The sequence below is a fragment of the Hyla sarda genome, chromosome 5 (assembly GCF_029499605.1).
Source record: "Hyla sarda isolate aHylSar1 chromosome 5, aHylSar1.hap1, whole genome shotgun sequence".
Lineage (NCBI taxonomy): Eukaryota > Metazoa > Chordata > Amphibia > Anura > Hylidae > Hyla > Hyla sarda.
This window is the reverse complement of record NC_079193.1, coordinates 184,813,681-184,826,431: the sequence shown is the minus strand read 5'-3', so window position 1 is coordinate 184,826,431 and position 12,751 is coordinate 184,813,681. Positions and strand designations below refer to the sequence as shown.

The 12,751-nt window shown below is 39.8% G+C and overlaps 1 protein-coding gene across 1 annotated transcript in view; it reads left to right on the top strand.

Moving 5' to 3' along the window:
• NFX1 (nuclear transcription factor, X-box binding 1) overlaps positions 1 to 11,587 on the top strand; it is a 100,679-nt gene extending 89,092 nt beyond the window's left edge. The window contains exons 22-24 of the mRNA XM_056520900.1: positions 2,706 to 2,851; positions 4,982 to 5,086; positions 5,333 to 11,587. Coding sequence (XP_056376875.1) covers positions 2,706 to 2,851; positions 4,982 to 5,086; positions 5,333 to 5,408 — 327 coding nt within the window. The 3' untranslated portion in view covers positions 5,409 to 11,587. The remainder of the gene's footprint in view (positions 1 to 2,705; positions 2,852 to 4,981; positions 5,087 to 5,332) is intronic.
• Positions 11,588 to 12,751: the final 1,164 nt, after the last annotated feature.

The window sequence follows — 12,751 nt, the reverse complement described above, 5'->3', positions numbered from 1 at the left end:
GTTTTTAATAGCGATTCACCGCAAATAAATTCGGACCGAAACTAATTGGCCGAATCACATTTTTCAAAAATTCGCTACTCTCTAGAGCCAATAGAACAATGCAGGATCACATATCTCCCAAAGTGGTCACAGGCAACATGGGAAACAACTAACAGTATAGACTTAGCCACTAAAACAGAAACACCTCTGGCATAGAGTAAGAGGCACGATAGCCCTGCGCTATGCAGGCCCTCTTCAGGGCAAGGACCTTCTGTCCAGTAACACAGGTCTCCTGCAGGCAGACAACATGCGGAGACAGTCGCATCACAAAATCTAGACATAGAGTCCTCTTAAATTTGGAGTATAGCCCCCTGACGTTCCAACTAAAAACTTTAAGGGTCCCTGTTGCTAAACGTAACCACTACCAAGAACAGGAGGGACCAAGGGAGGACCAAGGCGGGGGAGGAGAGAGCATAAGGATCACATGCACAACTAGCATCCAACACAGAGACAAACTGGGCACAGACAAAAAAAAAACAAAAAAACAAAGCAATGATGGCAAAAACAAAACAATCCCCAAATTTCCCTGTCTAACACTAAACGGGACACATGAACTTCTATACTCTAACACAGTGCAGACCTATGCCCTAAATACAACAATTACGGAGCCTTAAAAGAACGTCTAACTAGAGAAAAACGGAGCCTTCCTTCTATCCCACAATAAACAAATAAGGCCAGTAGCTAAGGGAGGCTACCCCAGAGAATCCCTAAGGAGACTGGAACCTAGGGGACTCTAAGGGACACACTATCTTTCTAACAACTAACTAGGGAACAAAGGGAGAGAGGACAGCCAAGGCCGTAGATGTCAGGACAGTTCAGTCCGGAGCCGCATCAACCCAATGCAGTGCTTAAGTCGGGGAGGTGAAGAAATTGGTAAAAGTCCCATCCACCACTCTCAGACGAGCAGGATACAGCATCGCATAGCGGTAGCCCTTTGCACGCAGCCTCGATCGGACCTCAATGAACTGGACCCGTTGCTTGCGAAGTTTCACAGAGAAGTCAGGGTAGAAGGACACTCTGCTTTCATTACAAATGACCTCTCCTTTGATTCTCACTGCACGAAGAACAGCATCCCGATCCTTGCAGTGAAGATGTTTTGCCAGGAAAGGACGGGGAGGATCCCCAGGAGGAGGAGGGCTGGGACGTTGTGGGCCCTCTCAACAGAGAAGTCACGTCTCAAAGAACAGCACTTGTTATTCCATTCCACCTTTTCAGGAAGGCCAACAAGGAGAATATTATTCCGCTGCAGGCGGTTCTCAAGATCATCCATACGTCCCAGGACCCCTGTAACTTGGTGTTGTAGAGTAGCAATTTGCTCCGGCAAAGGGTGCACAGTATCTTTCTCTGCGCTCCACCTCCTCAGTGCGCTCTCTTATTTTCTGTGTTTCATGCCGTAGAATAACAAATTCCTGTTGAAGCTCATCCACTTGGACACCATAATCGATTGACAGGAAGTAAAAGCTGACAAAAGTTCAGAGAACCGATGGTCAAATAGTAGCCGCATCATAAGACGGTCTATCAGGGGATTGCCCGTGAGGAGGAGTCGGAGAACCCTCAAATAATAAGAGGTGGGTCAGGAGAGTCTCCCCTAGGCCGCTCTGGATTTCTAGAGAACTGGCTCAGTGCTTTCGCCGATGAGGAGGCATCCTCCTCATAGGACGGCCGGGTGGCCTCGCCTGCTTATTGGACTTTTTACTTCTATTGCTGTTATGGGGGCCACCCATGGCAGATAGGGCCACACAGAGAGCAGGTATATAGTCACTAGGTGCACAATGCAGAGGGAAGAGGGCACTGTAGTATGGCAGGCAGTCCTTAGTAGGAAGAAAGTGCCCCACAAGTCCCAGCAAGAGCCCAGACAGAGCACAGGGGTACTCACTCACCGCCGCGCTCCCGGATGCAGCCCAAGATCAGGAGAGCCCCCACACTCAGATGTCCGCAGCACCCGACCTCCGCCGAGGCCGCCCGCACTTCACAGGATCTCCGGAAGTAGCCCCAGATGATCCCGCGGACCAGGAGAGATCAAAGGCAGGAAGACCAGCCACTCAGGGTAAGTATTAAGGGTTAAACGGCAGGGGCAGCGGGAGCTCTGACTACATGCGTCTGCTCATGCCGGCATCCAGGCCACGCCCCTCTTCATTCAATTTACATAGCAATCCTCCTCAATTTTGCCGGGGTCACTAAATGAAACGGCAACTAACAGCTCCCCTTACATAGGACTACAGACTGTTCAGGCATGTGAACAACAGTGAATGTGATTGGTCAAAGAGAACAATGTAGGTATCAGATATTTGATAAGATCTAATTAGAGCCCTTGTGTGCAGGCATAAAAAAAGGTATTATGAAGATGATACGGAAGATGGCTTTAAAGCGTGCAGTCTACCTATGTGACATTTTATTATGTTATTGTGACATTCAGCTAATGTTATTTAGTTTGGAAAAATAAAACAATCATCTAATGCTTTTTAGGACCACGGGTCTGTTCATGATATAGGTTGGCTTGGTTTCTTAACTTTTTTTCCCACCACCTCTTATCCCAGAAATATGCTTATGCTGTTACCGATACATTTTGTTATATAGCAGTGATATAGTATTGTAATTTTTAGTACAAGGAATTTGACATATATGTTTGCTGCTTTCATTCTTATGGTATTTAATTTACATTGCAGGGAAAACAAACAAAAAAAAGCCATTGTTTTCCACCAATGAACAGAGACCATCGAAAAATTATCCACGACCTTGCTGAAGTATACGGTGTAGAGAGCGTGAGCTATGACAATGAGCCTAAACGCAATGTTGTTATCACTGCTGTAAAGTGAGTTAAAGTTCAGATATAATGTAAAATGATCATACACAAACACACACACACATAGATATAGATAGAGATATATATATATATAGAAACCAGATACAGGCGCAGCACTCCAACAAAAAAGTGATTTAATGTCTCATGTCAGCATTACAACGTTTCAGCTCCTCCTGGAGCCTTTTTCAAGCGATGCTTGGAAAAAGGCTCCAGGAGGAGCTGAAACGTTGTAATGCTGACATGAGACATTAAATCACTTTTTTGTTGGAGTGCTGCGCCTGTATCTGTTTTTTTATCTTGGATGGACTCTGATCAAGTCCTTTGGGACGCTGGCACCAATTCTCTGGTTGGACTGGATAAGTAGTGCTGCTTTATTTCGGGACTATATATATAATATATGTGTGTGTGTGTGTGTGTGTATATATATATATATTATATATATTATATATATATATATATATTATATATATTATATATATATTATAGAAATTCAGGGTGGATACAGCACCAAATAGCTGAGGACTCAGGCTGGTAGATGGAACAAGACTTTATTTGCCATCCATATGGATGGCAAATAAAGTCTTGTTCCATCTACCAGCCTGAGTCCTCAGCTATTTGGTGCTGTATGCCTTTCCGGGTTGGCATTCCCGGATGATCACCTGCACATGCTGATTGGATTGGTGCGGTCTCTCCTCTTCACATATATATATAAATATATATATATATATATATATATATATATATATACACATATATAATAATTTTTTTTTTTTTACATTTGTATGATCAATGTTTACCTTTATTTTAAAGATAATATAGAATGCTCCTATTTTGGTGGACAGAGCTTAAAGTGTCTCATATTCCGCACCAGTGTATTGATGAACAGGTGTTGGGACTGTCCTATTATTTGCAGTAAAAATGCCTCTCCATATTGCTATTAAAGGTCATAGCAATCAGAGAATAGAAACAGATTAGAAAAAAAAAAATTTAGTATCTGATTCTAAAATATATATATATATATATATATATATATATATATATATATACTCGGTGAGGGAGATTTATCCAAACCTGTGTAGAGGAAGAGTGGTGCAGTTTCCCATAGCAACCAATCAGATGGCTTTTTTCATTTTTAGGCCGGTGAAAAATGAAAGAAGCGATCTGATTGATTGCTATGGGCAACTGCACCACTCTTCCTCTACACAGGTTTTGATAAATCTCCCCCAACTTGTATGTATGTTCCAGCATCGCTTCCAAATGGCTAAAGATATACAAATATAGAATAAACCCTAACCCTTAAATAAATTAACCCTAACCCTTACGTGAAGGATGGGGAATTTGTTTATGGGACTTCCGGTACCTTACTCAACACGCTCTGCATCTTCTGGTGAGTGTGTCAGTCTGGCTTGCAAGCCACACCCTCTCCACATGCCATGCCCCATCTTGCAAAGCCTTGCTCACACTTTAAGCCACACCCCTTTTATTTTTGACCTTTTTATGCATTGATCTGACTTGCAAAATCACGCCCAGTCCCACATAGCCACGCCCCTTCTGTTTTCCACGTACAATCTCTTCGTCACAACTCTTCCCCATGTGCGGACGGCATATGAGGATGAGATACGAGGACTGGATATGAGTACGGTCGGGATATGAAGTCAAAAGCTTCCTCCTTTGTTGCTTTTTCCTCCCCCAAAAGGATTAGGTAGGAAAAACCGGGCAATGCCGGGTACTCTGCTATTTGATTAAATAACCTAGGGTATACATTCCCTTTTAAGCTGCTTGTACACTAAAGGTTTTGGACAGCCAAAATGGCCAATTTAGACCATTTTCTGGTGCCTATCTGTTTTTTCATTAAGCCAACAAGCCATTGCATATGTCTGTGGCAAAATATATGAATCTCCCCATTGTTTTTTATAAGTAAAGACTTATTATTGATCACCACTGCAGTAGAAAAAAATTTACTTATATAGATCTTTTGTGTAATTAATGTAACTGGATAAGAAAAATGTGTGCCGGCATGTGCTGAATTGCTTAGTGCAGTGTAGTAAGAAAGGTTGGTTATATTAATCTTAGGTATGACGTGTATATCTGTCATCAATGAATTTGTATCTAAAAATCTCTTCTGTCAATATATTTCAGAGGCAAATCTATGTGCCCAAATGTTACCCTAATGTCTGTAATTGAAAGAGAAATCCAGGCAAGACCCCCTCCTCCCATTGCACACTACAGACATCCAACTGAAAGGTAAGTGTCAGCTCACAAAGGTGCTCAACCTGCTGCGGTCTTATTTTCTTAAACAAGAACAAAAGAAAACCTGTATTAGTTAAATGCCTTAAAGAGACATGTAGTGTGAACACATTCTGCATGAATTCTAAAAGTGTACAACTATTAGGTTTTGCCTAGTATAGAGCATAAAACATATTGAACACAGATCTTTGTTGCTTGTACTGGGCTGTGATCTGACCATGTGCTTGGAAATTTTTATTTCAGAAATGGTGGAAACAGTGGCCCGCAGAAGACCATGCGTGAAGAACCCATAATAGACTACTTTGATGTTCAAGACTAGTGACACCTGCAGTACCTGAGAATACATGAAGGGGTTTGTGGACTTCTGTGGCTACTAAATAGTGAATTCATCAGTCACACATTTTTAGTAGTCATAGGTATGGTACACACTCATGAAGCACTGCTGATACCTGCACAAAACATCACGATTTCTGGTCCAGAATAAACAATCACAATAAAACTGCAGATTATTATCCATCTCATAAATAAGCTGAACGAACCATTTAAGCAATGCAATATGTGCAGTCATGGTGCCTGATTGAATTCGTTCTTGGTCAATGAGTTTTAGATTGTGAGAGTGGGATTGAGAGATGTTGCTTCCCTGACAAATAGAATTTTACTTCAGGTGGTATGATGATACCTACCCTGTTATGTGAACATGCAGCTCTTCTGTATCGCCACAAAACTCAACTAAATGGCCAATTGGAAATTATTTTTCTATGGTTCCACATACAGTGATACATATTTGAAAATTTGTGAATGAAATCAGCACAAAGGTTTCAAACAATTCTATTTGTGTTATTGAAAAACATTAAGGCAGCTGAGAGATCATGTCCCTGATGAATGCTGTGCTTGTTGTGTACTTATCTGCTGCTTTTTCTCCAATAGACTTCGTTCATTTAGTTCTGATATTACGGATACATTGACTAAGGATTATAGTATGTTACCAGAGAACAGTCACCTGTATAAGGCTTTTCCATATCTCTTTAAAGTGTTCCTTTGACGGTACTCTTCCTCCCAAACTTTAGATCAGGTATGAAGAAATGTATCCTACACTGGGGGGGGGGAGGGGGTCAGGTTGCTGAGGCAACCATAACACCCAGCGAGGTTTTTTGCCAGTTTTATATTAGAAAAGGAGAGTTGTTTTGGCAATCTGACCGCACAGCTTCGAGTTGTCTTCCCACACCTCATATGAAGATTGAATTGGAGAGTACCGTCGGAGGGACACTTTAAATATGTCTGAAGTCATATAAGAAAAGACACCTGCATCTGTTGTTCTTAGCAGTGACTGGCTGCTGTCTGAATCGAAATAAAGGACATAAGAATATCCTTATTTAAAATGTTATGCAGTATATCATTTTTTTAACAATCTGATATGTTCCCTTTAAAATTTTTAAAGACCGAATCAAAATGGGACCCATGCGGCACTTGCCATCTTATTACAGAGACATGTCAGATAGTTAATAATATTTAAAAGAATAATTTATTCCTCACAACTTAAGAAGAATGATGTGCTCCTTCCTGGTGGCGAGAAATGCCTGTGCTCTGAAGGTCATTGCTGTAGATTGTCTTTCCTCTTGGATGAATGTTGGTGACATTTTGCCTATGTGATTGTTGGTGTCAGTCATGACCTTTAATAGCAGTATGTAGAAACATTTATACTGCAAATGATATGACAGTCCCAACACCTCGTCATCAATACACTAGTGCAGAAGATGGGATACATATATTTTCTGTATCTACCAAAATATGCACATTCTTTAACACCTGCAAAATAAAGTATCCAATATACCATTGGTCATACACAAAATGTATGTTTGTATGATCAGTGCTATTTATGTTACATTGGATACTCGATTTTGAAGGTGAGAAAAAATATTCAGCTTTTGGTACATATAATCGAGAATTCCAGAGTCTAAGTACATAAAATATAAGGGTCTATCTGTAATCCATCTTATCAACCTATTTCAGGCTAGGGAGACTGTTAGGAAATCCTAGAAAGTGCTTTTCCCCATAAGCTTTACCATACATGTTTTGAGCTGTGACAACTTCCAGTGGCACAGTGATATTTGTAGCTACACATTTACTGTATTTGTGTATAATTTGTTTCTATGTTCCACCACCAAATCAGCCAGAAACTATTTTACTTACCATTTAACGGCTCATATCTAAAGTAGTTAGTCTACAGAAAGATTTGGAAAATGTTATAAATTCCCTTCTTTCCTATGCCATGTAAATCGACAGGTCAGTGATCCCAAAAGAAAGCAGTTAGTATGGGCATCAGGTGCTTGACGTTTATATGTTACTGTTACAGAGCATGTACTGTGCATAACCCCAAGCATACAATCATTTCAACTGACCCCCTATTTTTGACTGTTCTACCCCAGCTTTATATACTTTTGCACCCTCACTAAAAGGAAAAACCATTCTGTACATGTAGAAGTATCACCCATGTACAAAGGCTGCATCTAAAGCGAATATGGGATTAGTTCTTAAAGCTATAATGACATCCTACTTTACACCACATACACACGTCATCTTTATTCACAGAAAAAGTAAATAATACAATTGGGGTTAAATATTCAGTTAACAAACTGCCCTAGTTATACCCGTCTTACACTGTGTGACTAAAATGGAAATACCCAAACTCCTACAGATGTAGGTGGTAGTTACAGAAACAGCATAACAGCCACCTCTGTCCACCATATTCAGACCAGAGGGCCCCATTCTAGAAATAGTTGTGGTTACCAGAGGTGGGACCTGGATCTGTCAGACACTTATGACCATATCCTGCCCCATAAATGTCTGAGGTGAGCTGCTGTTTTAAATCAGAACGTTAAAAAAGATTTTTTTTTTCTGTTTCTTTTTTCTATGAATGAGACCAATTAAAATAATTATAATTTTAAATTATAAGAAAGCTTCTTGTGTCACAACAAAGAAAAAACTAAAGGGCCCTTTACACAGGGCGATTATCTGCTTAATGGGACAACTATTGCCTTCTTGGAAAGACCCATCGTTCATTGGAAAATTACTGGGATCCTGCGGGCCTAAAAATAATCACTAGTCAGTCGAACAATCATGAAATGGTTAATATAGATAGATAATTTAGATTTTTTTATAAATTTTTTTACATCCTGCATTATAGAACAAAGTTGCATTTATGTTTGAACTAGTTGCTATTGGAAACAGATCGCTGTAATGCTGTGGGACTGTTACCCATTTCTCCATACTAGTGGTAAACCCTTAAGAACTGGGGGCATACATGTAAAGTTGCAGCATCTAAAATGTTAAAATGCTAATCCCGGCCAAGGCAGGCTGGAGCTTCAATAACACTGATCAATGCTGTGCTATGGCATATCATTGAACGGTGAATGCAATCTAAGGATTGCATATAATAGTCCCAAATGGAACTAGGTAAAAAAAAAAAAAAAAAACTTCCCTAATAAAAGTTTGAATCACCCCACACTTCCCATTTAACCCCTTAACGACCAAGGACGTAAATTTACGTCCTGGTGCTGCGGTACTTAGATCACCAGGACGTACATTTACATCCTGTACATGACCGCGAGCATTGGGGGTGATGCTTGGGTCATACGTGGCAGGTCCCGGCTGCTGATAGCAGCCAGGGACTCACCAGTAATGGCCGACATCCGCGATCGCGTTGATGTCTGCCATTAACCCCTCAGATGCCGTGATCAATACAGATCACGGCATCTGCAAGAGTGCAGTCAGAAATATGGATGATCGGATGGCCCGCAGCTCTGGTGCAGCGATCTGATCATCCAGAACGGCGCACGGAGGTCCCCTCACCTGCCTCCGCTGCCTTCCACGGCGAATAGCACTAAACAGTATTAGCAATCAAAGGATTGCTATAAATAGTCCCCTATGGAGACTATTAAAGTGTAAAAATAAAAATTCCCATTTTACCCTATAAAGTGTAAAAAAAAAAAAAATGAATACACATATTTGGTATCACCGCGTGCGTAAATGTCTGAATTATTAAAATATAATGTTATTCATCCCGTACGGTGAACTTCGTGAACGTAAAAAATAAAATTGCTAAATTGCTGCTTTTTTTAATCACATTTTATAAAAAAAAAATTTATAATAAAATGAAAAGTTTTATATACACAAATGTGGTATCAATAAAAAGTACAGATCTTGGCGCAAAAAAATTAGCCCTCATACCGCCGCTTATACAGAAAAATGAAAGAGTTATAGGTTGTCAAATAGAAGGATTTTAAACATATTAATTTGGTAAAAAAGTTTGCGATTTTTTTTTTCTAACAATAATAGAAAAGCATATAACATTGGTATCATTTTAATCGTATTGACCCACAGAATAAAAAACATGTAATTTGTACCGTAAATTGTACAGCGTTAAAACGAAACATTCTAAAATTTGCTAAATTTGTGGTTTTCTGTTTAATTTCCTCACACAAATAGTATTTTTTTGGTTGCGCCATACATTTTATGGTAAAATGAGTGATGTCATTACGTAGGACAACTGGTCACGCAAAAAAACAAGCCCTCATACTAGTCAGTGGATGAAAATATAAAAAAAATTATGATTTTTAGAAGACGAGGAAAAAACTAAAATGCAAAAATAAATTTGGCCTGGTCCTTAAGGGGTTAAAAAAGAGAAATTATGTAAGCAAAAATAAACATGTTGTATCTCCACTTTCGTAAATGTCCAAACTATAAAAATATGTTAATTAAACCTCATGGTCAACGGTGTATACGTAAAAAAATATCAAAGTCCAGAACGGAGTATTTTGGTTCACTTTGTATACCCTTCAAATATTTCTAAAAAGCAATCAAATAGTCCCTTAAAACTACAAATCACAGGGCAAAAAATAAGCCTTCACATATCCCCGTGTACGAAAGAATTACGTTATAGGGGTCAGAAGAGGACAATTTTAAACATGCTTATTTTTGTACCAAATTTTTTTTAAAAGAAGTAAAACCTGTATAATTTTGGTGTCGTAACCGTATGGACCTACAGAATAAAGAAAATGTGTTCTTTTTACTGAAAAGTGCCCTGAATTAAGGTGAAGCTTCCAAATGTAACAAAATCTAAATTACATATTCTTTTGGTTGTTTTTTTTTTTATTTTCCCCCCATAAAAATATTAAAAAAAAGATTTTGTGGTGAAATGATTGATGTCATTACAAGATAAAATTGGTGGCACAAAAAACGAGCCCTCATATATGTCTGTAAATAGAAAATGTATGATTTTTAGAAGGTGAATCCTGAAGGGGTTAATATTACAACTCCTTTTGATGACAACTGACAGAACTTTCAGCGACTTGTCCTGGTTGCCTGTAATGTAGTGTTCTCATCTATTGGCAGGGGAGGGGACAGTGCCTGCATTTACATTTAGGTTGGTTTTGGGAGGGTTAAATCGTAAGTGTAGACTAAATGGCACATCTATAGACCCTTTGTCTGATGGTGTAGATAATACATAAGCATGCGAGGTGCTCCAAGACACTATTCATGTTTTATTTCACATTATTAACCCGTTACATGCCAACCTATCTGTTCCATAGTTCTTATACCCAGCTCTTTGTTGTAGAGCCCTTCTGCTGAAGAAAAACTCATCTGAAATGTGATAATTGATGCTTTCTGTGCCTGTGCATTTCCGTCTGAAGCGGTCCTCACACTAAGCTGGAGAAGGGAGGAAAGGTGAACGTTTCCCTGTTCCTATTGGCTGGCTTTCAGTTTGGTTGTTAGGACGACAGCCAGTAGTGGTCGGGATGTGCTTGTTGTCCCCGGTAACACAAGATTTCAGTGCAAAAAAATGACTTTATAAAATGGTCTTTTATGTCTATCTTACCTGGTATAGAGAATAGAAAGGAACATGGCGTCACCAAGGGCTGCAGCTTTAGAACAAGCCTTTATTCCCCAAATGCTTCAGAATACATTTTCCTACTAATGATGAAGAAATGATGTTTTCCTTAACCCTTAGGCTATGTTGATACATTGTAAAATAAGATGAATACAGCCATAAAAGTGAGTATAAAAAGCTAGTATTTGGGGGGAAAAGAAGCAGTCAGTGCATATATTGTTTAAAAATACGGCCATAATTACAATGTTGGAACTCCGGTCTGTAATAGAGCACATTATTAAAGCTACTTAAAAAAATTAAAACGTGTAAGTGATGGATCATATTTGCCATAAAAGGGGTTGTCCAGCTAAAGAAACAACCTGTTTTTGGTGTTAAGTATAATAAAGCTACTTACTAAAATATTATTAGCCATAGTGCAGAGATCTCTACATATCAGCCACCTGGCCGGTATTTTACCAGCACAGCCGGTATTTTGGCCTCCCTGATGGTATTTTTATATTAAAAATACCTGCAATGCAATGGCTGGTATTTATCCAACCAATCCTCCAAATCCCGGAATGTTGTTGCACCAGTATACCAGTATTTCCCAACTAGAGTGACTCCAGCTGTTGCAAAACTACAACTCCCAGCATGCCCGGACAGCCAACGGCTGTCCGGGTATGCTGGGAGTTGTAGTTTTGCAACAGCTGGAGGCACCCCTGTTTGGAAAACACAGACCTGTATACTACTATATAGTCCAATATGCTGGGAGTTCTAGTTTTTGTTTGGGGTAACTGCTGAGCCGCGAACTGTATTAGGGCATGCTGGGAGTTGTAGTTTTTCCACAGCTGGAGGTACCCCTGGTTGGAAAACACAGACCTATACTATATAGTCCAATATGCTGGGAGTTCTAGTTTTCGTTTGGGGTAGTTGCTGAGCCACAGGCTGTTTCAGGGCATGCTGGGAGTTGTAGTTAGAAACTAACTGCAACTCCTGATTTTAATTAAAAATAAATGAATGAATAAAAAAGCTGTCAAAGTCACATCAAAACGAAAATGGTACTGTTAAAAAATGCAGATCGGGGTGCAAATAAAATGAGCCCTCGTACAGGCCCATATAAGGAGAAATAAAAAAAAGTTATAGGTATTTATAGGACAAAATTTCCCCTGCATATGTGTATCCTGTGATGTCACGCATCTATAATTATGCAAATTAACATGTCCGGTATTTTTTATTTTTTGCAAAAATGGTGGCAACCCTACTTGACACCCAGAGCTTCCTCCCTGGCTCCCCCCTCCCCTCTTGTCTGCTCAGGGAGAAACCAGTAACGTAAAGAGGAGAGCTCATGTTACTGCTTATTTGATTTTTAAGGCAGCAGGAAGCCTTTTTCAGTCACGGTAGTTTGTTAGAACAGGTTAACTTCCTGCTGCTCTAATATGCAGAAACTGAGCTCCCCTCTTCATATAAACGATCTGGTCCTCAGCAAACAGTAGGGGGGGGGGGGGGCAGGAAGCTTTCAAAGCCTGTGATATCACTGCTACAAGCCAGACAGCTCAGCTGGTAAGAGATATTTGTGCAGTATAGCTAAAAACATTATATTAGTAAACTGCTGTACTGTACTTTTTTATACCATACACGGATTCTTCCTTTCTTTAAGATTCTTTAAGGTATTCCGGCACCCAGGCTGCTGGCATTTTAGGAAAGGAAAACCCTCGACTTACCTCCTGCTGAGCCTCCGGTATTGCTGACCTGGCCTCATGTCACACCAGACTGCAGCAGTCTGATGTATTAAAGGT